Source organism: Mizuhopecten yessoensis, unplaced genomic scaffold (assembly GCF_002113885.1).
Source record: "Mizuhopecten yessoensis strain PY_sf001 unplaced genomic scaffold, ASM211388v2 scaffold8335, whole genome shotgun sequence".
Lineage (NCBI taxonomy): Eukaryota > Metazoa > Mollusca > Bivalvia > Pectinida > Pectinidae > Mizuhopecten > Mizuhopecten yessoensis.
In genome coordinates, this window is record NW_018407496.1 from 299,786 (window position 1) to 326,237 (window position 26,452).

Genomic DNA, 26,452 nt, shown 5'->3' on the forward strand with positions numbered 1-26,452 from the left:
GGTGTTATAGCCAGTGTGTTACCTACAGTAGGTGTTATAGCCAGTGTGTTACCTACAGTAGGTGTTATAGCCAGTGTGTTACCTACAGTAGGTGTTATAGCCAATGTGTTACCTACAGTAGGTGTTATAGCCAGTGTGTTACCTACAGTAGGCGTTATAGCCAGTGTGTTACTTACAGTAGGTGTTATAGCCAATGTGTTACCTACAATAAGTGTTATAGCCAGTGTGTTACCTACAGTTGGTGTTATAGCCAGTGTGTTACCTACAGTAGGTGTTATAGCCAGTGTGTTACTGTATAGTAGGTGTTATAGCCAGTGTGTTACAGTATAGTTNTGTTTAAATCCTTTTCTTTGAAAGTGTTCCATGCAAATCATATCCCACAATGCATTTTACAGAATTATAGAAAGCACAGCATCAAAATGGGAGACTATTTTCTTAAAAAGGGAAGTAACTCAAAGCCAGAAAAATCTTCATTTGGTTGCTTTTAAAACAGCATACTTAAAGTTGAAAAAAACAGCCCTGTTTTAAAAGATTTCAACTGATGCAGTGCTACCCTGGAATTTGAGAGCAGTAGGCCATTTTCAGCAATTTTTAGTCAATATCATATAAAGAAGGACCATTCTATGTAGAATTAAAAGAAAATTCGAACAATAATTTGGAAGGGTCAATTTCAGTTTTGAACATGACCCCCTCCAGGATTATCCCTGCTTTCTTATATGAATTACCCAGCAATATTATGTTTAAGATCATAAGTGTTTTCTTATTTCAGTAAGTATAGTTGCATGTATTTGATCCCCTTTATAAAAGCAGAACCATAAAACCTGATCAATTTCTAGATGTCTGTGAGTTTGTGTTAATATTGAGGACTACTACAGTAGGTGTTATAGCCAGTGTGTTACCTACAGTAGGTGTTATAGCCAGTGTGTTATAGCCAGTTTGTTACTGTATAGTAGGTGTTATAACCAGTGTGTTATCTACAGTGGGTGTTAAAGCCAGTGTGTTACCTACAGTAGGTGTTATAGCCAGTGTGTTACCTACAGTAGGTGTTATAGCCAGTGTGTTATAGCCAGTTTGTTACCTACAGTAGGTGCTATAGCCAGTGTGTTACCTACAGTAGGTGTTATAGCCAGTGTGTTACCTACAGTAGGTGTTACAGCCAATGTGTTACCTACAGTAGGTGTAATAGCCAGTGTGTTACTGTATAGTAGGTGTTATATATGTATAGCCAGTGTGTTACCTACAGTAAGTGTTATAGCCAGTGTGTTAACTACAGTAGGTGTTATAGCCAGTGTGTTACTGTATAGTAGGTGTTATAGCCAGTGTGTTACTATATAGTAGGTGTTATAGCCAGTGTGTTACCTACAGTATGTGTTATAGCCAGTGTGTTACTGTATAGTAGGTGTTATAGCCAGTGTGTTACCTATAGTAGGTGTTATAGCCAGTGTGTTACTGTATAGTAGGTGTTATATATGTATAGCCAGTGTGTTACCTACAGTTTGTGTTATAGCCAGTGTGTTACTGTATAGTAGGTGTTATAGCTAGTATTACTTACAGTAGGTGTTATAGCCAGTGTGTTACCTACAGTATGTGTTATAGCCAGTGTGTTACTGTATAGTAGGTGTTATAGCCAGTGTGTTACCTACAGTATGTGGTATAGCCAGTGTGTTACCTCCAGTAGGTGTTATAGCCAGTGTGTTACCTACAGTAAGTGTTATAGCCAGTGTGTTACTGTATAGTAGGTGTTGTAGCCAGTGTGTTACCTATAGTAGGTGTTATAGCCAGTGTGTTACTGTATAGTAGGTGTTATAGCCAGTGTGTTACCTACAGTAGGTGTTACAGCTAGTTAGTTACCTACAGTATGTGTTTAGCCAGTGTGTTACTGTACAGTAGGTGTTATAGCCAGTGTGTTATAGCCAGTGTGTTACCTACAGTAGGTGTTACAGCTAGTTAGTTACCTACAGTATGTGTTATAGCCAGTGTGTTACTGTACAGTAGGTGTTATAGCCAGTGTGTTACCTACAGTAGGTGTTATAGCCAGTGTGTTACCTACAGTAAGTGTTATAACCAGTGTGTTACCTACAGTAAATGTTATAACCAGTGTGTTATAGCCAGTGTGTTATAGTCAGTGTGTTACTGTATAGTAGGTGTTATAGCTAGTATTACTTACAGTAGGTGTTATAGCCAGTGTGTTACTGTATAGTAGGTGTTATAGCCAGTGTGTTACCTACAGTATGTGTTATAGCCAGTGTGTTCCTGTATAGTAGGTGTTATAGCCAGTTTGTTACTGTATAGTGTTTAGTAGTCAAACAGTCCCTGTTATATGTATTTAAGACTTTTACATCATATACCTGAATGTTGCATAATTAATGCCTTCCTATCATGACAATGAACTATTTTGCGCTTGCTTGTCAAAATTCAATAAAGCTGGATGAGTCAGACCTTTCTTTGTAGGTTTTGCTGTTGGCTTATAAGGTGAATGTGAATTTGTTCATTTACAAACAATACAAAAGTCAGTATGAGTTCTAGGTTAGTACACATGTGACTGACTTTTTAAATGATAGAATTCTGTTTAAATTTTGTGTAATATTTTATTGTTTATTTTCCAGTCAATTTATAATGATCATAGCTTTGGATATTAGTTGTTTGTTTTTTTAGTTTTAGATGTTTTTTAGCTTTAACGTTTTATAAACATGTTACTTCCTAATCCTGGTCATTAATGCTGTGAAATTCGTGTTGTTGAGATCATAAGCTGTGGAATCCATTACCACAGTCATACTGCTTCTGTGATGCTGCTATAGGATGTTATAAATGCAGAATGCGAGAAATTCCACTGAAAATAAAACACATGTTTGTGTTGCTAGTCTAAAGTGTTACCATGCATGTTCATGTATGCATGTGTCTGCAGATTATTGCAAAATTTCCGCGAGTAGGTGAGGATTAGTTTTCCGTTTGAAGGTAACATGTGTCGTAACAGTGCAGTAACTTACACATAGACGTAGATACGTATTAAGTTGGAGTTAAATCTAAGTCTACTAACCAACTTCTAACATCATTTCCTTACAATATGTATATATATCTATAAGAGTACAACATTCAGGATGATTCATGTTAAAAATTCTCCTAGATGATTGACAGGATATTTTATTTGTAATATACATCATCAGTTTTGGATGATGGAAGTGAATGTTTCAAAATTCAATGTCATTGGGGTTCAATGTCATACACATAAACTGGGACTGTGTAAGGCTACACTAAGGTTAGAAGTGGGGCTATAACTCTGTAATAAACTGTGTGGGCTACAATGCCATACACATAAACTGGGACTATGTAAGGCTACAGTAAGGGTAGAAGTGGGACTTTAACCCTGTAATAATCTTTGTGGGCTACAATGTCAAACACATAAACTGGGACTGTGTAAGGCTACACTAAGGGTAGAAGTGGGATTATAACTCTGTAATAATCTGTGTGGTATGTACAAGGTCATACACATTAACTGGGACTGTGTAAGGCTACACTAAGGTTAGAAGTGGGACTATAACTCTGTAATAATCTGTGTGGTATGTACAAGGTCATACACATTAACTGGGACTGTGTAAGGCTACACTAAGGTTAGAAGTGGGACTATAACTCTGTAATAATCTTTGTGGGCTACAATGTCATACACATAAACTGGGACTATGTAAGGATACACTAAGGGTAGAAGTGGGACTTTAACCCTGTAATAATCTTTGTGGGCTACAATGTCATACACATAAACTTTGACAGGATATTTTATTTGTAATATACATCATCAGTTTTGGATGTTTCAAAATTCAATGTCATTGGATCTACAATGTCATACACTAAACTGGGACTGTGTAAGGCTACACTAAGGGTAGAAGTGGGACAAGTGGGACTATAACTCTGTAATAATCTGTGTGGTATGTACAAGGTCATACACATTAACTGGGACTGTGTAAGGCTACACTAAGGTTAGAAGTGGGGCTATAACTCTGTAATAAACTGTGTGGGCTACAATGTCATACACATAAACTTTGACAGGATATTTTATTTGTAATATACATCATCAGTTTTGTATGTTTCAAAATTCAATGTCATTGGATCTACAATGTCATACACTAAACTGGGACTGTGTAAGGCTACACTAAGGTTAGAAGTGGGACTATAACTCTGTAATAATCTTTGTGGGCTACAATGTAATACACATAAACTGGGACTGTGTAATGCTACAATAAGGGTAGAAGTGGGACTATAACTCTGTAATAATCTTTGTGGGCTACAATGTAATACACATAAACTGGGACTGTGTAATGCTACAATAAGGGTAGAAGTGGGACTATAACTCTGTAATAATCTTTGTGGGCTACAATGTAATACACATAAACTGGGACTGTGTAATGCTACAATAAGGGTAGAAGTGGGACTATAACTCTGTAATAAACTGTGTGGGCTACAATGCCATACACATAAACTGGGACTATGTAAGGCTACACTAAGGGTAGAAGTGGGATTATAACTCTGTAATAATCTGTGTGGTATGTACAAGGTCATACACATTAACTGGGACTGTGTAAGGCTACACTAAGGGTAGAAGTGGTACTATAACTCTGTAATAAACTGTGTGGGCTACAATGCCATACACATAAACTGGGACTATGTAAGGCTACACTAAGGGTAGAAGTGGGATTATAACTCTGTAATAATCTGTGTGGTCTACAATGTCATACACATAAACTGGGACTGTGTAAGGCTACACTAAGGTTTGAAGTGGGACTTTATCCCTGTAATTATCTGTGTGGGCTACAATGTCATACACATAAACTGGGACTGTGTAAGGCTTACTACCCATTTCAGCCCATGCAGATTATTATGGAGTTAGAATTCCACTTCGGACTGGGTTGTACAAAGGGAAGTAATAGTGAATTAGTTACCTATATGCGCTGTACAAGTATTTTCGTTACCTGTACAAAGGTTAAAAGATCTAATTTACACCTGTCAGTTTGTTATGTAATGATAGATTTGATGATGGAACAGAGGAAGGTATGACACAGACCTTGCTCCATCCTAATGTTACACTAAATGATATTGTGTGCTGTATTATACTAGATGTACCTATCTAACATTATGTATATAAGGTCACCTGTATACAAATATAAACGCCTTGTCATGACAGGTAGATTGTATACATGATATGTGTAAATACTAAGTGGGTTTCAGGAGACACATGTATGACAACAAGATAGGTACAATAATGAGGATTGTTACGGTCAGGTGAAAATTTATGTGTAGAAATAGATGTTGGTGTTTACGATACGTAAGCGTGTCGCAGGTGTGAATAGAATGGATGTGGAGGATGGGATTTTGTATGGAACAGAGATTGAGGATCAAGTTACAGGTAAAAACAGTTAGTGTGGTAGTCAGTGCTAGCACATACTGTTACCTTTAATGAGCCTATACCTTGATGTAGTACCTTTAATTAGGGGGTCAGGTGACCACAGGATCTACCATGCCTGTCTTGTTATACGTAAAATTGATGGAAATCTAACCTATCGGAAGGAAGTTGGTGTCAGATGTAAATGAAGCCTGACTAGTGATATCTGAGGTATGTTACTCTGTGATGGGGCCGTGGTCAAGTTGTCTAACCAGGTGTCTGACCAGGTGAGGTCCCTACAACAGTTGAGAGGTCTTCATTAATGTAATGCATGATTCAATAAACATTAATGACTTAATCAATGGAAGTGAAGAATCTGTTATGGGCAATGTTTGTAAATGTTATTAAGATATGAAGTGAAGAGGTTGGTTGTTTTAAGTGGTGTTACGTACTTATACCAGGTGTGCACTGATCGTTAGGTCCATTCTATACTTACCTGTCTAATACACCTGGCCAGCTACACTTAATGAGTTGTAGGTGTATCAGGACTTTGGGTGATTGAGCAGTCCTATTGAAGTTTATCTTGACATATTTTTACCTGGTCACTTCCTAGGTTAGAGAGTTCATTTCCTGTGTGTAGAACCAAATAAGGACATAGTACATTCCTGAGTGGTTGATAAATCAATCTCTACACTTTTTGAATTGATGTGAATGATAAATTCATACTTTTCTTTTTTTTCTGAAAATCTTTTAACAAATGTTTAAAAACAAATTCTCTAGATTTAAAAAAAAATGTCTGGATGCATAAGATTTTAAAATTCAGATAGAATTAAACAATTATATGATCACAAAATATAGCTCATTATCTCAAACATTGCACAATTATATAAATAGAAGAAACAGCCAGTCATGTGGTAAGTGTTTTGATGTATCAACAGCTTCCTATTGATGATATGAGCATTCCAGGTCACTGAGTACATATCGTGGCAGCGTCCTTGAATTACAGTGAAATATCTAGGTGGTACCCTAAGTGTCGATTACTTCCGATGTGACGGAATATGACACTAGCATATCACGAAAAAAGAAGTTTGACACTAGTTTATCATGTAACGGTAAAGCCATAAAGATAGAAATGAACATGAAGGAACCACTTAGGCACTACACAACAGGCCTGTATGACACATATTGTAAATATCATCATTTGATATGTTAATTTTATTAACATCTGTAAGACCTAACTTAACATTTTACTGATGTGTGTCCTGTGGCTTACTGTGTCGTACTGATGGACTGATACAGTAGGGAGTCTGACTGGTACAGTCATGATTGCTATTATCATCACACAGACTCTGTCAACAACAACATCAGGAAAACCCTGGACCACATCCCCCAAAAATAATGTCTTATGTACTTTGTTGTACTCAGTGGAGCCAGATACAGCTGGTCATGTGACCGGAATGTCCTCAGTAACACCTGACTCTAGTTTGTGTACATATATATAGATGTATATTAAACCCTCATCAAATATTGATGCTATTACATGGAGACACACTACATCACCTATCATGCCTAAGTGTATAGTTAAACGACTCAAGAGGAAAAGGTACGTATTTATACCACTGTTTTGACTATCTTCCTACTGTATAAAAATTGAACAACTCAAAAGAGGTGCAAATTTAATACCACCTTTAACTATTTTTCTATTGTATAAAGCCAGGACTTACTGGTAATGTTACATGGTAAATATAGCTTTAGTTAAAATTTTATATTTAACTTGAAAATGATGTCAGATCAGCCTGTTTGAAATGTCTGTTAAATATCTCAACCTTGATGTTGATATATCATACAGTCCTGATATTTCATTATATATTCCCATGTATACCTATAGTATACTAGTGGGGGTACAAATCCTCAAAACTAGTAATACGTTCCCAACAGGCTGCACATTTTTATCAAAAATGCTCCATTAAAATTATCTTTGAGGTTACATGTCAGTAATTAGATATTTGGAAAAACGTTTGCTTGGGTGCTCTGGTTGTCTCCCCTGATTAGTGGTATATTGTTAATCTCCCCTGGTTAGTTTCTCCTCTGTTTGGTTATACTTCTCTTGTAAGTTTTTCTCCTGGTAAGTTGTCCCCCCTGATAAGTAGTACGTTGATTGTCTCCCCTGGTTAGTTGTCCCCCCTGATTAGTAGTATGTTGATTGTCTCCCCTGGTTAGTTGTCCCCCCTGATTAGTAGTACATTGATTGTCTCCCCTGGTTAGTTTCTCCTCTGTTTGGTTATATACTTCTCTTGTTAGTTTTTCTCCTGGTTATTAACTGGGCAGGTCAACTATCTCCCCTGGTCAATTTCACATATAAAGAGGATGGTAGTTTCAGGTGACCTGATCACCCACTGGTGATTATAGTGTTTGATGTGATGTCAGGGGATCTACTCAATACAGACTGACTTATTTCCCTTCTCCAGCCAGCTTGAATCATGCTAGAATAACATTTTATCTCGGGATTCAGATTGGTGATAAATTGAGAGAAAAAAAATGTTAAGAATTAAGTGTAGAGAGAGTTTAGACACGATCTAAACATTACACAACTCTAATCTAAGGGGCGCACTGCTGCAAGTCTGGTTAGCTGTCAGCCATCGCAGGTTCCTTTGTAGATAGGTATGAACTATTTCTCTACATTATATTCATTCAGGTTATAACATTACCTACGAACATGTAGAATTCTGTTAAGAGATATATGATGGTAATTGTAGTTGGTGATTTCTATGCAGTTGGGCGGTATGGGATGAAGCTAAATGGGTTTGTGTGCAATCATCCTGAATCATGCTGAACTCTGTTACACAAGCTGAACATGTCTGCTATTTGTAGAACAACAGCAGGGTGATAAAAGATAAGTAATTCTCTCACAGACAGGAGATATTAAACCTGACAGCAGATGAGTGGGATAGACAGACAGAAGGACTCAAACCCTCTACAGCTCTAGTCGATACCTTTCTACATCCAACCACACATACAACCTACCCCAGAAATCATGATCCCACCACCTCCCTTTCCTTCTATTTTATATTTGAAGATAATTACATCATTAAGGAAGGAAGTCGGGACAGGATTGGTCTGTGAGGGGTTTAATAACTTTGGTGCTCTTCACCACAAAAATGGTAAAAGAAACTTGGGGAAAACCTGTTTTACGTCTCTGATATGGAGTCTAACAGGCTAGTAACACCGTTCTGGCTTCCCAGTTTGTTTGAAGAAACCATAATTTTGTATTTCTGTATCTTTGATAAGTAGGCCTTCTCAATCAGTCAGTACTCAAGGTACCATACAGGAGAATCTAAGTCCAGGAAGTTTAGGGAGATTTATATGTAACGTTATACGGACATTAAACAGCACTAACCAAACAGACAAGCTGATGTTTACTTCAGGGGAGACAAGTGGCAGGGACAGGAAACATCTGGGGCCAGTATCAGCCCCACTAGAGTCAGTCTGTAAAATCTCCAGTCAATACTGTCATAGACCTTATATCCCTGTGTGCTAATCTGAGGGAATAAAAAAGAACAACAGTTGAGATTAAATGTTAGTGTTGCATAGTAACATAAAAGCTGAAGGTCGTCACCTTGAAATATGATGGCAGAAGATTAGAAGGATTAGAGCCTGTCAATCACTGTGAGAATTAGTGACCCAGAACTGTTCAAAGGTCATATTGGACTGTAATTTTAGATATACTTCATAGAGTTCTACAAGTCATTAATAGTAGCAGGGTGACCGGTCACCCGGTCAGGTGTGATGACTTTTAATTAGTGGTCCTAGTACTGCTGTAATACATTCCTTGCTTTTTAGTGATTGACACCTCTCTGAACTACATATTAACATATAGACTACTTTTCAGATATCAATTTTGTACCACAATATGTTTAATGAGTACATTTCAGTGTGATATTTACATACACACTGCTGGCTAGGTGTCTATTAAAACAAGATTCAATGGTTTCAATTTATTCACTTTCTACACTGGTTCATTTCATATAAAAATATTTGTTCAGTTCAAAATCAGTAACCAGCTATATTTACATATAAATTACATCCAGTACTGTACTGACCGTAAGGGTCAGCTGACATACACCTTCCATGTCGATCAACAAATACTTCAATCTCTAAATACATCTCACTGCCAGAGGTGAAGCAAACAGATCCCCCACCCAAGGGGTCAAAATCCAGGTATATCTCTCACCTGTTAATTAGTGAGAAACACTTACCTGTGTAGGTTGGTATAACCTGTTTACTGTTTCAGTATACAAAGGTATTAACACATACTATACAGACCCACAGCGAGATTGGTATTACTCTCCAAGCTATGTAGGTATCTACCTGTATATATCTACAGGTGTACATGTGACCACTAGGTAACCTCTGGGAGTTGGTGGGTCAGTCAGGTAGTGGTGTGTCGGTGGGGATGGATGGGTCTGTACCAGGACACTCAGGGTATCAACTATCTCTCACTGAGTCATACAAATCCCTAACAGGAGTTACATTCCTTCATCACAAGTGTTTTATAGTAGATATTCAAACTGGAAACCGTCAACATGGTCAACAAAATATTGTAAGTACAATATTATACATAATATTTAAAACTTGAATTTAAAACTGTCAAATACAATCACACTTTCGTAATTGAAAGAATTAGGACATCAAAATTTGATACCATTCAAATAAGGCCTATTTTAGAGTCTGATTTAAAACTTCTAACATTTGAATTTTAAACGGCATTTGCAGTTGATATTTCAATTGACACAGGGACAGAAGGACCTTGATTGATGAGTATAAGGTGTCTCGTTTAATCGGTGCAGTTCTATACTTATCAGTGACAGTGTGTGAATTAATAGCTGGATCAGGAAATTCATTGATAACGTTTTTGAATTTGAAAATTTTCGGCTGTACATGACAGCTCTAGCATATATATATGGATGCATGCTTTTGTAAGATTCAGAGTGATTAATAGCTTTGGGATAAATTAAGTGTTGGATGTTTTATGATTTTGAACAATTATTAAATGTCATAAATCATCTTTCATATCAAATATGAAATATATACATATATTCCATTTCATTAGTGTCCATTACAAACAAGGAAAATTACCTGGTTTAGTTTATCTCACTGAGCTGCCTGTAGGTACAACATTACATAAGATTATAATCCTGACCCTGTACCAATACCAAGGCAATATTTCCTGTTTTGACAGTGGAGCATTTAGACTGTCTGGTAGGGTGTGAACTGGTGGTATTTATGCCCAAGAGATATATACACCCCCCAGCATTGTGTCACACCTTCGGCACATGCACAAGAAATATATGAGAATTATCCCCCCTTGCCATGGGAACCTATGGGAACCTTTGTGGGAGAATAGTAAGAGATGCTGCTGAAGGAATTCAGTGAGTGTCATCCTTGGGTGTCACTTTACTTGCAGGGTAGTAACTTTCGGAAGTCCAAGTGAACATCACCTCGTGATATCTATCAGGGAACGTAAAAAATGTCACTTCACTAGCAGGATTCAAACTCAGATTTTTATCTCACTAGTAGGGAGCTTATGTGAATGTCACCTCATTAGTAGGGAACTCATAGAATGTCACCCCGCTAGCAGGGAACTCATAGAATGTTACTCCACTAGTAGGGAACTCATAGAATGTCACCCCGCTAGTAGGGAACTCATAGAATGTCACCCCACTAGAAGGGAACCCATAGAATGTCACCTCGCTATGAGGGAACTCATATAATGTCACCCCGCTAGTAGAGAACTCATATAATATGTCACCCTGCTAGTAGGGAACTCATAGAATGTCACCCCACTTGTAGGAAACTCATAGAATGTCTCCCCGCTAGTAGGGAACTCTTATAATATGTCACCCCGCTTGTAGGAACTCATGTTAATGTCACCCCGCTAGTAGGTAGTTCAATGAATGTCACCTCGTAAGCAGGGAGTTCAATGAATGTCACCTCGTTAGCAGGCAGCTCAAAGAGTCACCTCACTAACAGGGAGCTCAAAGAGTCACCTCACTAACAGGGAGCTCAAAGAGTGTCACTTCACTTATCAGGTCTGGTAAGGCAAGTTATCCTTTATTAATATATGGACCTGGTAACTCTATTCTACCATAAAAACAAATCTGATAGCTTAAGGGACAAATTTTGTGTGAGTATATGTAGAGTTGTCTCCTCTTCAAAGAAGTTATTCCTGTTGCTTTTTTAAGACCCGTTATCTGGTTTGTTGGCTGTGTACTAATCCTTTATGACTTGGCACTGTTTCTGTACATTCCTGCCCCTCCAATGTTAATGTTGGCAGTGCTATATATATTGTATATCTAGTTATAACCCCCAGGTCTTTATATACATAATCTGCCGATTGGTATGTGTATATAAGTACTCCCAAGCTATTCCCTCCCTCTACCAATACACACTAAGTAGGTGTTCATAGGGAAACACAGGCAAATAATCATCCTCACCATTAAAACAGAATAAATATTAGTTTTGAGAAAGATTATTTTGAAAGAGAATTTAGACCTTATTAATTTCGGAAGGATCATATTTCACTTCAGAACTGATTAGAATAGACCTGATCAAGTGACACAGGTCTAAATGTTTTAACGCAATCAGTGTTTAAAACTTTAAAGGTAAAAAAAAGGAAAAAGAATCTATATTTAGAAGTCAACTAGCTGTATTAAACAAGCATCCTTAGGGTGCTGTACGTAAGGTAATTTGAGTTGTTGACCGGTCAATTTCCCGGCCAGTAAATCTAATTGATTTCTACCGGCACATCAATACTAAAGTTAATATCTTACATAAATATGAAATGTACTGTTCCTTGATATGAAGTATTTTTTACTTAATCCCAACACAACAGCTTGACCGGTCAAACGTGCTGTCCAAATTTACAATGGTTGTAACAGGATTAAGGAAACGTTTAAGTAAAGTACCAGTTATTTAACTTACCGTTGATGTCACAACAGTTTAAATCAAGCTTAATTGTTCAGTGTTGGGCTGTTTGTTTTATCCTGATCGTTGACCTATGACACATATTGTTTCGGAAGTTGTGTATTATTGGTAAGAGTTGTTTTCACTTTTTGATGAAAATGTGGGCATGCAATATACATATATGTATGGGTATGTAAACCGGTAGGTGTTGCTAATGTAACTGATTCTTATAGATCATTGACTCTTTGTTATGAGTGGTCACTAACAGGTTAATCACCTAGCTCTGGATATGTGCTGATTAAGTTGGGTAGAAAATGCTGCAATCATGTCTTTGTAATAAAGACTGCAGTTGTTCTGTCTCTATTGAAGGTTAAATGTAACATGGAGCTACATGGCTCTATGAGACTAATAAAGGTCATCTGTCACTGGTGATAATACCACACTCCCCCTAACAGTTTGTGTGATGGTCATTCAGACCACTGTCACTGGTGATAATACCACACTCCCCCTAACAGTTTGTATGGTGATGAGTATAGAGGACACCTGTCATGGGTGTTAATATTCCCCCTAACAGCTTTGTGGTGGTCAGCGTTGTCCATTCTAATGGTCATTTTAATTTGATATCCTAGCTTCTGTATTGTTCTCCCAGAATGGTCAATGACATTCCGACTGGTCACTTCAGAGTATATATCTGTTATAGGTCATCATCATTATAGGGTGCAAACTACAACACCGATCAATGGCCAGTGGTGGTCATTCACTGCTGGGTATTGTCCAGTTTATTGATCTGTTGTTAGCCATATCACCACTACTGGTGTGGTGTTTGCTGTGGTGTGTTGTGGTCAGTGTTTTATGGCTCTATTGTATTTATAGAAACCTTAACTTGCCTGCTGTAAATCACCTGTAATATTATGTACCTGTGACGAGTTGGTAAGACAGGTAATGTTATGTACTGACAGGTGTGTAACGTTACACGCTGACCTCTGAAAGTTCACAGGACATCACTTCAGTGTTCCCAACCTGGAGGTAACAGTTCTGTTTTATATACCGAGATACTAAGGAACATCTATACTACAGATACATGGAATATTGACTTGTTGAAGAATATGTGGTGTTTATAGGTGACTCTATAGCACCAAGGTCTAGGAAATGGTATTTGGTCTCTGCAATGCATTTTAGGTAGGTACTTGTTATTGTCATTCTGTTTTGTTTTTGCTATTTACATGTAAATGTATTACAATATAGAAAGACATATACATGGTAGAAGTTCTTTTATGTTAATAGCCTACATGTGTAACCATCAGCATTGTTTCTGGTACCTGATGGAAATATTGGTCTGGTACAATTATTTTTGTCAAGACACATTAAGCATTTTGTTGCCTGCCAGTATTTTGATATTATTGATCTAGTGAATTCCCTAATCTAGGGGTGAGTGTTTGTAAGAAGATCCTTCCCCGAGATAAAGCAGGTTTCCCCCAATATATATAGTGGTGGAGATCTGATTATGTCCAGAATATCTCTCCTCTGTCCTTTATCACAGAGGATCAGCGGGTTGGCGATGCCACAGGACCATGGGACAAGGCATCTGTTGATAATAGCGGGCTGATTGGTTCAGATTTGTTACATATCTGGCTGTGGGAGTGTTTCTGTCAGTATCACATGTTAGGGATCAATAATAGGGCTTTATCATAACAGGCTGAAAATCAATGGTCATCAAATGTGCATGTGGACACCACATACGAAGGATTATCCTGGAATTAAAGGTGAGTGGACATACTGATAAGGCTGACCATTGATGAACGTGGTACGTGTCATAGGTTTTGTAGACCTGAGTCTGTGCCCATAAAATACCCATACACATAGTCTGGGAGGTTACCGAAGTCTTGACATGATGTCCGTGTAAAGACAGTGAATAAAGTCGGTGTGACAGGTTATAAATGGCAGATTAAAATCAATGGACATAGATGTTCTGCCTGTAAAGGGAAATAAGGACTACCAGCCAGCCTCAGTCTTCAGCTAGAGACATGTACGTATTGTTAGAGCCACAAATAACCCAAGTGGAAAATCAGCTGGTGTCCAGCAGTCATGGGTCATTACACCGAAATATGGGTGTCACTTTTAGGTTTTATAGTGCAAAACCAATTTTAAATGATGTAATGCTTACCATAACTTTATTATGCCTATAACATACCTTCTTGGTAATTATTACTGAAATAGAAAGTTTTACAGTAAAGTATAGAAAGTTCCTTATATAAAATATAATCATTTGAGGAGATGTAGTTATAATCTAAGTTGGGAGTTATGTAAAAATTACACCTGTCCTGAGTGTTTGATATCTGAATTGGTTGATGATGTGTACTCGTACAGCTACAGATATTTGATCCTTTTGAACGATGGACACTAAAGCTCATCAAAACACACAACAGGCTTCGTTTAAAGTTGTTTAAGCTGACGGGTCATATAGACCTCCGTAGATTCTATGGTAGATTCTATGTCGTAGATTCTTGGTTGGTGAACATTGTACTAGTTTTGTTGTAATGATCTGGGACGAGTGCTTATGCACAGCATGTTCCACAACTCACAGTGGGCCAGCCACTTATCATGTCAAGTGGAATAATAATCAATTGAAATTAATGTAGTAGACTTGCATGCTTTCGATTATCAACAGAGGATGGTCGGGCTGACCCCAAGGTCATAAAACATTACCACTGAAGGTCATAAACTTCTGACATGTGTTGTGGATACTGGTAATCTGATGGGGACGTGAGCTGATTGGATTATAATGACCTGATATATATGGGGTCTGGCAATCCTGGATACTATCACATCTGTGTATTACCCTGTATTGGAGGAGAGCTATATGGCCATCCATTAATGGTTGGCTGGCCAACTTATCTCCAATCAGTTATGTTTGTTCTAATTCGGCAGAACTATTGAGAAAGTATATAGGATCTACATGTAGATTATCCTGCCTATATACCAGGAAAGATTTTATACCAACAACTCCCATCCAGTAAACACTAGACCAGCACACGACAACTGTCCTCCAGTAAACACTAGACCAGCATACGACAACTGTCCTCCAGTAAACTCGAGACCAGCAAACGACAGCTGTCCTCCAGTAAACACTAGACAAGCACACGACAACTGTCATCCAATAAACACTAGACCAGCACATGGCAACTATCCTCCAGTAAACACCAGACCAGCACACGACAAATATCCTCCAGTAAACACTAGACCAGCACACGACAACTGTCCTCCAATAAACACTAGACCAGCATGTGACAACTGTCCTCCAGTAAACACTAGACCAGCACACGACAACTGTCCTCCAGTAAACACTAGACCAGCACACGACAACTGTCCTCCAGTAAACACTAGACCAGCACACGACAACTGTCCTCCAGTAAACACTAGACCAGCACACGACAACTGTCCTCCAGTAAACACTAGACCAGCACACGACAACTGTCCTCCAGTAAACACTAGACCAGCACACGACAACTGTCCTCCAGTAAACACTAGACCAGCACACGACAACTGTCCTCCAGTAAACACTAGACCAGCACACGACAACTGTCCTCCAGTAAACACTAGACCAGCACATGACAACTATCCTCCAGTAAATACTAGACGAGCACACGACAACTGTCCTCCAGTAAACACTAGACCAGCACACGACAACTGTCCTCCAGTAAACACTAGACCAGCACACGACAACTGTCCTCCAGTAAACACTAGACCAGCACACGACAACTGTCCTCCAGTAAACACTAGACCAGCACACGACAACTGTCCTCCAGTAAACACTAGACCAGCACACGACAACTGTCCTCCAGTAAACACTAGACCAGCACACGACAACTGTCCTCCAGTAAACACTAGACCAGCACACGACAACTATCCTCCAGTAAACACTAGACCAGCACACGACAACTATCCTCCAGTAAACACTAGACCAGCACACACTGCCATTTTTGATGCATAGTACTTTTGCATAACATTATAGATATATATTAGATAACATTATCATATAATATGAAAAAGGTAGATAACCAATACCTACATATTGAAACCTGTTCAATGTTTGTAAGACTGCATGTTCTAGACACGATCTGTTTACTTATAGGGGAGATGTGGGGAGGGGGAAGGGAAGGTTGGGAGGGGGAAGAATTCAAGGAGTTTTTATCTCATCTGGGCATCACACAAGTGTACTCAGAACTCTGACATGATCCCCTGTTATCAGTAACATTGACTTGAATTTGAATCTAACCAATCACAACCTGTTGTTTGTAATTTAAATCTGAGGCTATGTGTACTTGTAGGTAATACATCGTAATTTATGTTAATTAAGTAGTCTTGTCACCAGAATATTCTGGACGGTCCACCTGGATCCACTTGATATACCCTACCTTTATATTTATATGGCAAGACTTTGACTTAAGTGGGTGCTAATCATGGAGTTCTAGCAAATTGGTGTTACCATAGTAACACAGCAGTTTCATTCATACTTAATATGTTGTTCATTTTCAGTATTTGAATCATATTTTCAATATCTATCATGGCAACATATGTCTATAAACACTGCAGACTATGATAGCTAAATGATCCCATTTTTAGCATGGCTGTTTCTATATTTGGTCTGTACGAGCTGTACATGTAGATGACAGTGGGGGACTCCTCAGCATTTCTGTCTTCCTTCTGATCTGTATATTGGCAGCTATTTTGGTTATATTGCTATCCAAAAATACAGTGGCATTGTTAAAAACTGGTTTTTTTACTGGATTGTATTGAGATGGTTATTTTAAAAGACATTCCATCAGCTCAATCTTCATACTCTGAGGACTTTTAACCATGGCAGTAAGAAGGTAAGGGTTGACGTCATTGTCAACATGTGTGATGAGATTGTGAAACCCTTCAAATCCCACTTGGTGCTCTGATCATTGTTATAATCAGGGTAAAACAAGAGACACATATTTCAGTGATCAGTATCTCACTGTAATCTCCCACCCAGATCCCCACACCATATCCTTACTGATAATACTAATTTTAATGTCTCCATGGTAATGCTTTTGGATGTTTTTGAACATGAGGGCATCACATGTGTGTATTTTGTGGTTTTTGTGGACATATTTTCTGGGATGGATATGACAGGAGAAAGGCTAGAAGTATTAGTGTGTATGACATGTACTTAGCTAAGTATACAACGCTCCCCTATCAGCTGTCTGGGGAGGTAGTGTACTGGGAGTACACATGTATCATACCCTCGTGTAATGCACATGCAAACTGAGGGAGGGGGAACACAATCCTACATTTCAACACAACAAGGGAGAAATAGTGACACACATTGGTCTACTTAGTAAGCTCATAGAGTGATATTGACTCATGAAGGTTGGTACATGATCATAGAGTGATATTGACTCATGAAGGTCGGTACATGATCATAGAGTTATATTGACTCATGAAGGTTGGTACATGAATCGTGTACCTCAGAATATTGGGGTCATACAACTTTTGACTACTGTATACACAAGTACAGGGATGTGTGACTGGAGGACTCAAGGGAGAGGTATCCCACAACTGGAAATGTGCTGAGAATATGTAGTGCTTAATATGAATGAATGAAACATGTATAATCGGATATACTACAGAACTAATGACTTGAGAAGATGAAAGGAAATCAACAATGAATCATCATGGTTCATAGATTTTACGGGAGAAATATTGACACAGTTGTGTTTTGACAGGAGCTGGATGTATACATTTGTAGGTTTAATCGGACATTATTTGATTCACAGTCGAGGAGGAAGTGTCTTATGAACGATTCTGTACATAAAGAAGATTGTACTGAATTATTCGAAATAGTGACAAATATTTTTGCATGGACCTATCAGAACGTAGCAAACTGTTTTAAAAGAAGGAGAATTAATAATTTTCCAGTATTAGAAACAGTTTCGAGATGACAGCTTGAATATCAAAAGTCACGAAGATTTGAACATTTAAAACAGGACAGAGGCCAGTTATTTACAAGTTATTGGAGTAATATTGATGTTGCTGTTTCGAAGTGGGCCATGTTGGTTATGTGGGAACCCTCCATTGTATATATAATAAGGATGTATGACCAGGGGAAATGGTTTTCCACTTGACTTGTGTGATAAAACTGTTTATAATATGGAGTCCATCTGGGATTGCCCAGCCAGCCTGTGGTACATTCTGGTAGTGTAGGTGGTAACCTCTGCAACCCAGCAGTACATCAAGACCAGGTCAGATAGAAGTTCTGTCAAAACTCACTTGGAAAAGGTGAAATCAAATGTTTGTGATTACCTGTGCTGTGTATTGTTGAAGAATAACACTGGAATGGTTGTTGACTTCATATTTACACCTATCGACTTGATGTGGGATGTTTGAAGAAGCAAGGGCAGGTAACCCTGATTTTATGTTCTACATGAGGTGTTGAGAAGGACCATCAAAGTGTTACAGATACACCAATATATACTTTTTTGACTTGGTGTCCACACTCATCAAACAGAAGTCGTGGGCGTTTGTGGGAATTACAATATGATCTTCCTGGATGACTTGGAGCCATGCCATGGTATAGGATTATGGTCAGAAATGAAACCAGACCTAGTATGTAGGGTCTTTCTGACACCTATATAGATGATAGAATTATATACCTCATGTATATATCTACTGTATGATGTCACACCCACCTACTACAAAAGCATCCAATGATTTACCTGACATTTATAATTTACCGGCAAAGGAAGTAAATATCGGCAGTTAAGTGTGTACAGACACATATAATGGTGTATGTTATTAGTAACGCATGTATAAATAATGACATAATTACAACAGCTGCCAGGTGTATAAAGGTACATGTATAAATAATCTATAGCTGCGACTGTCATACACATCGAATCCTCCTACCCGAGATAGGGGGGACAAACCCACCAAACACACGAGATGATAATATGGAGGAGACCTGAGAAATTTTTAACAGTGTTCATGTTTGGCTGCTGCTAATGAGCGTGACATCTGATTTGATATTCGTGTTGTTACAATCAGATCATTTATATGTATAAACACAGTTCACACTAACAGGCTACAGCCCCAAGTCAGTAACATTTCACATTTACTGGGAATACTTGGAAATCATAGCTTTGATGCTACATATTTTTGATGTGCAATGAACATTTAAATGATATGTATCTCAATGTGTCTTTTGATTAATTCTGACGGCTTATCTCACCTTGGGATTTCACACCTATCATATAGGTACAGGTGTGGAGCTGGTACCTGTGCAGATCTTGAGACATTGATCTGTAGACAGACAGCTGCACACTAGGTAGAATGTCATCTCCGATTATAGATATGGCTTATGTTCATATGAATGTTCACTTGTAATGACTCTATACGGTTACCTGTGAATCTGTTACCTGTATTTTCACCTGAGATTGGATAACGGCTAATGTCTATGTTCTATTCTAAGTACATCCGGTGACATGTGTACATGGAGTGAGGACTGACAGTATTTGTGTAAGGCATTACTCATCTGATGGTGGAACAGCCAGACACCTTGACTGTCCCAACAAAGTCATGTTCCGAGTCTCCAGTGGTCATCACTAGGCCTAAATCTTGCATTTTGGTAGACATTAACGGCCAGGACAGGTGACAGTGTCTGTAACTAAACTGTGGAGAGTTTAGGCCATCGCGTCAATTGTCAGATTTTGACTAATGTAGCTGTAGTGTTGAGGCCATGACTACCGGGGTTATACTTGACTTATGGATGTGATAACATCCATAATCTTCTTATACAAGATATTACCCAAAGACTTACTCCTCTTGAGCCAAAACTGGTGTGAAGTGTTGACCAGGTTAGGCCAGACTGCATGTTGACCAGTTTCGTGAGTCTTCAATATTGTGATGGAGTGAGTTACCCTGACTAGGCAACAGAACTTTTCTATTGGACATGTTGTAAAAGACCTTCATATACTATATACTGGAGTTACAATCTACCTATTTCAGGGAATATTTCATTCATGCAACAGTTTCATCATGTATTCATGAAATAATTTCTCGTCCCGTGAAAGGCCTACAATTTTTAACACCGGAAATTTGATGAAAGGATAAAATTTGATGAAAAGGACTCATTTTGTGTAACGTTGTGGAGAATTTAAAGTGGTGTTTAACTGTTAACCATGACAATGGTGTGATATTGAAAGGAAACCTTCAGCCCTGAAGTTATTACCAATACTATAGAGTTTTCTATAAAACCTGCTTTCATTACCTGTAATGTTAAGTGTTGCCGAGGCACACTATGAACATGTTTCTGTAGAGATGTCAATTGTGTTGCGTATCAGAAATGTAAAGGCATCTGAAATTGAAGAAATGTGTTATATTTGGTAAATGCTTAGATGAAAATTGACACGCACATTGTTTGTTGACCGGATTTGACATTTTTGTTAACTGACAAACAATGACACACTAGGAAATACTTCCTGGTATATACCACCATAAAGTATTACCTTCAGCGTACTGAATATCGATGAAAGAAAATGCCGTTTGACAGGAATAAAAACACTGTGCAGACAATGCCAGCCTGTGGTAGACAGAGGAATGGTGCGAGGACAGTGCCTTCGTTTCAGAGATTTATGAGTGTACCATTCGACTGGCGTAGTAAACTGGACTTATGGGTCGGTGTTCTTGTGTATCCTTTCAGGTCCATCATCAACTCTCGCATCCGATCATCTCGCTCCCATGAGTCTTTACTGACCAACTCAGTGACAATGCACTCAATTGACCTGGCGTCCCAGGAGCTGGACATTAAGCCCCTACACAGCAGTATTCTGGGACAGGACCACTGCTTCCAATTGGCCACCTCAAATGGCAGTAAATACATCTCCTGTCGTACAGCGGAGGAACGGGAGAAATGGCTCGGCAGGTACGTAGACCACTTATTGCTGTTTGTTACAGCTTCTACATCCTTTATAGTTACGGTATTCTACCTATAACAACAGAATGTTGTTTCATATTTGTTTTACTCTTGTAATTGTCTGATGACAAATATAAAAATTGTTTGTCATTATTAACCATCAAAAGTTTATTTTATTTAGGAGTTAGAATGCTGAGTTATAATAATCGCCAGTGTTTTGACGAGACTGCCATAATTTAAGTGGATGTGTTTTTATACCAACTGAAGTATGGCAGTATCTTTGCTATCCTAAATTCAGGTCAAGATTTAGAGTTTGTGATGCTAGGGTGTTACTAGGGTAATTCTATCTTACCTAGCTGTGCTGAGATACTAACAGGTTCACAAAGTCGAGGTAATCTGACAAGGTAGCAACATATGTGTTAATTCTATGTCAATATTTACTACATTTCCTGTTAAAGATACATTTGAAGTTTGACGGGACAAATTTATCAGAATAGGGAGTAGATACTTTCTGTTGGGAGAAGGATATTTGATCCGTCATCTAACACTTTCCTGATGTGTTTGTATGTTATTTGACTATCATGTGTTACACTGACAGGCTAATCTGGGATATTATACACAGACACCTTTAATATACTTGTTATATTATTGTTACAAATCCACCTATCTACCTCTACACCCAGACAATACTTAAACAGTTTTACCTTTCACAAACACACCCATCGCCACAACGACATAACGCCACTGTTATTATAGATACTGGTTGTCATGGGAACATGACATCTGACTGTTCAGAGAGTGAGAGGAATTTGTTAATGAATTCATCAGCATGAATGAACCCTCTGATTGTGTGAACATTAATTAATTATATATGAGAGTGTCATAATTCTGTATGCATGAGTTTGTAGTAAGTCGTAGTTCAGGGACATCAGAATACAATGGCAGACTGGATGATACTTATCATGAGATTTAGCTTATCAACCTTTTAATAAATCCAGCATATTTGCCATATGTCCGTTTATCAGCCTTGGCCTACACTACCTGTGATAAGCTCCTACATTTTGTTTGCATTCGTAGGAGGTTAATCTTCGGCACGTTCTACAGACAGCACTGTAACGGAAATCCATCCTCCCACTCAATTCAAACAAACTTAAACGTCTTGCAAATAAAAACGTAGATATCTGGATAGTAAATACATGTGGTTCACTCATAAACAGGGAAATACACTACCCGGTAACTGAAAAACATCCTGAAGTTATCGAGGTAAAACCAAAAATTATGTTCCAGTTGAAATATAGTGGTTTGACACCTTTGAGATCCTGTAATACCTTAAACATATAGCACATTATCAGATTAGCGTATGGATGAATTGACTTACCCCGAAAATATGCAACAGAGAACAATATACAAAAAATGCAATTGGTGCCTTCATAATTAAAGGGTGAAAAGCCCGAAAATAAAACGACCTCTTTATCATGCACCATGACTTTATTTGACATGGTAAAAGTCTAGTGTTCAGAAACTGGGTTATCTGTCAGTAGATCAGAACCTTGTAAGGGTGGTTGTCCCATCAGTATTTGACCCCAAGGATGCAGTGGTAATCCCACTATTACAAAATGTTCAAATTTTATCAAAGTTCCTAAAAGAATTTCAAACTCGCAAACCTAATAACTGCTAGAATAGACTACATACATATTTAAGCTGTTCATGTCCATAGATACTGATCCTACAGTAAATCCCATCCTAGCTGTGTGTATGGCCTACATCAGTACAAATAACATACAAAGTATATCTGTAAATCAATCCGTCCTTATTGGGCTGATGGCATTGGTTGTTTTCAGTAAATGGGAAATATGTCCATCTAACAATAAATCATATATTAGAGGCTAAAGTTTGTTATGTAGGGGTTAAATATCTACGTAGCCGTAAATTTATCGGTAAACCAATCGGAAACATTCACTCCGCCATTAAAAACTACTTAACTGAACGATAAAAAACGGAAAATTCTCCATCCATCAGAAAGGGTTAAAATTAATGGCTTTATATGGGGACATTTGTAATCATTGCATCGTTTTGCAATGAGTAATATAAACAGTCGAATCTTAATACTTAGGTATACAGGAGATTTCTTTACTTGAATACAGAAAAATTAAAATTGCCTGAGTATTACCCATGATATATAGGTTTTGGTAAGTGGGGTCAGTGAAAGGCTCTATTGTTAAAACGCAATCCTTACCATCCTCTAGACCATTACTGATCCTATTAAGAATTCCAGCGATTCCTTACTGGAATATAACAACCAACAAAGAGAGCTAGATAAAGAAGATTTTGTTTTCTGCAAACATCATCTTGAACATAATACATGACTTGATAATATCTCTACTTTATCACATTAATCTTAACAATCCACCAACAAAAGAACAATAAAAGAGGATATTTGGACCCTGGAATCCAGATCACAGGAGCGTTTTCTTCTCTAGCATGTGTTACACAAGTGTTAAGCTGATTGTGCTGTGTTTTGGGTGCCTCGTTAGTGGTAAGTGTATGTGATTCTGACTGTTAGCTCACAGATAACATCTCCTCCTCCTTATCCCACAGGTAATATTGTGGGCTTTCACACATGGTTCTATGTCTGGTCTGGCTACCAGCCAGTCTGTGTCTGAAAAGGTCTTGATTGTCTGCTCTCAGTCTAAACCTTCAGCAGATACAGACACTTGTAAGGACCAAAGTACCCCTGACAGTGTCTGGTCACTTATACCCCAGTTCGGTCACTGTGACTTCAATCTCCCAGTCTGTTCCCCTTAGACTGTTGACAAAAGTACTTGTAGTGACGTTATCCTGACTAGAACGAAGTAGGCTTGTTGTAAGTTCCTTCCCTGGTCCTGCATGATCAACAGACACATTACTAAGTGTAGTCTGATGGAGATATGGCATCTGATGAGGTTGACGATGAGTCTATATATATATAGCTAACTTCCTAGTTCATTCTAAGTACTGAAAACAATTTTTCAACATAGGTCATTCCGTCCTCAATACTGACAAAGATTACTGACAGTAATCATACTCGTTAAACCTGCGATAAACCTTATGTTACAAGGTGAGGGTTATACATAGTGCTATTAGGATAAGGTTGATAAGGTACTAAAACAAATGTTTATGATATGTGTGAATCTGTTATGTTTTATGACGCTCTAAAGTAGGCAGTATTGATATCAGAGTTATGTTTTATGTTTTACAGTCTGAGGAAGACGGTCCAGCCAAACCAGGACAATGTTAGAAGAACAGACAACTCCCTCAAACTCTGGGTCAAAGAGGCTAAAAATGTCCCCTCAAAAAAGAGGTAAGGAATTTGTGACACAGTATCATGTAACCCCTCAGCATCTGTAACTCCCTCAAGCTCTGGGTCAAAGAGGCTAAAAATGTCCCCTCAAAAAAGAGGTAAGAAATTTGTGACACAGTATCATGTAACCCCTCAGCATCTGCACTACACATCTCTGCCTCTCCAGGATGTGGCCCACTCTCACTACTACGTCATGTCATACATTACTACACGTCTGGTGTAAGTCTCTAGTTTACACCCATATCTCTGTACATCCTGTCATCAACTGTAACTCATATTACGATTCATCCTCTGACTTTTACTCCATTTCTAGGAAAGCTGTTATTTGATAGGATGTTAAATCAAATAAAATTACAACAGGACTATAGCAATGGAGACTAGGACGGATTTATAAATAAATGCAGACCTCAGTATCAGAAATCGTACCATGACTAATTAGTCTTCCTGTTTTGTGAAATTATATGTAACAGCTAGTCATTCATAAATCCTGTTTTCAAATGACCTGATTCATCACAGACCATTAGCAGGTTAATGTAAACTACCATAAAAAATGTGTTTATGAGTTAGTTTGGTCGCGGTTCATTACCAATGTCACTTTAACAGCTGTAGCTAAAGATTGATGACGATGGAGACACAAATCTGACATTATTTTGATTTCTTTTTTCGATGTGATTAATTTCATCATAATCTTTGCAATCAAATGAAAATATTGATATATTAAAATTGGCCACTTTTTCTGAAGTAACTCATTAGGATGATGCTATGTCTGTTAGTGTTAGATAAGAAGATGTGGTGACGCCAGTCTATCAGAGATTGATATCAGTAGTTTGATACATCTAACTAATTCAATAGCTGTTTCAACTATAGCAGTATGCAGTATGAAATGTAATTTCTTCCATTTCTGAATCTATAACCGTAACCAACTGTGTGAGAATTCCTGGAAATGTTAGAGGCATATACTGCATGGCACTGACCTGGACAGACTTAAAACAGTTAATTACATTCTCTTGAAAGTGTTACAGTGTGGTACACTGATACTAACTCAAGTGCAACCAGGTACACTTTTAACAAAACTGTTGTTGTTCGGGTCAGTGCAGTCATTCATGCATGTCAAGCCAACAAAGATGCTGATGGGGAACTCTGAGCCCGAGTATACTAAATAACCCAGTATTGTACGGGATACTAGACCTTATTGACTTGTGGCGGTCATGTGATTTTTTTGCAGTACGGATTACGAGGTGACCTCAAAAAAAACCTAGAAGATCTTATACGTAGGATGTTAACAACTTGTTGTACAAAAACATGGGTTGCAAGGAGCTACATCCGTAAAATCCAGACACAGAATCCCACTTCACCTACGAAAATCATTTCCTCATTCACATTGAAACAGGAACTTAAACACAATATGGCTGTTGTGAATAATTTTAAATGATCTTATCCTGTTTTGTAATATAAAAGTTTTTTGTTTAGAATGGACCATTTAAGTGGACCAAACAGTAGTATAACCCAATAGGACTCGTTCTCATTGGAATTCTTATTTGAAAGTGTGAACACTGAAATTTACACCAGTAATCTGAAGACTGTGGTTGGATTGGTACAGAACTTAATTGCCACACTATTTTCTGTGACCGCTGAACTCTAGATAGAAATACAGCAGAATGTTTGTTAATGAAAGCCTAAATGATCTACCCTGTAATTCAAACTTGTAAGGCTGCCTGTTCTTACATAATCCTTCTATTTCTCCAATCAAAACTGAATTACACTGATAACGTTTACTTAGTTCTGATGACTTGTGATGACGGAGGATTGATCCATTTCTATGACTTTCTGCCGTTTACGTATA

The 26,452-nt window shown here is 38.0% G+C and overlaps 1 protein-coding gene and 1 long non-coding RNA gene across 21 annotated transcripts in view; one reads left to right on the forward strand and one right to left on the reverse strand.

Moving 5' to 3' along the window:
* LOC110455633 overlaps positions 1-6,012 on the reverse strand; it is a 13,563-nt gene extending 7,551 nt beyond the window's left edge. For all 3 annotated transcript variants that reach the window (XR_002463480.1, XR_002463479.1, XR_002463478.1), the window contains exon 1: positions 5,868-6,012. This is a non-coding gene — a long non-coding RNA (uncharacterized LOC110455633). The remainder of the gene's footprint in view (positions 1-5,867) is intronic.
* LOC110455629 (disabled homolog 2-interacting protein-like) overlaps positions 1-26,452 on the forward strand; it is a 241,543-nt gene that overhangs the window by 197,539 nt on the left and 17,552 nt on the right. For 17 of the 18 annotated variants that reach the window (XM_021505855.1, XM_021505856.1, XM_021505857.1 and 14 more), the window contains 2 exons: positions 21,057-21,278; positions 24,508-24,609. In XM_021505855.1, the coding sequence (XP_021361530.1) occupies positions 21,057-21,278; positions 24,508-24,609 (324 nt within the window). Of the gene's footprint in view, positions 1-6,870; positions 6,975-21,056; positions 21,279-24,507; positions 24,610-26,452 lie in introns of those variants that run through there. The other variant, XM_021505873.1, reaches the window with a different exon arrangement.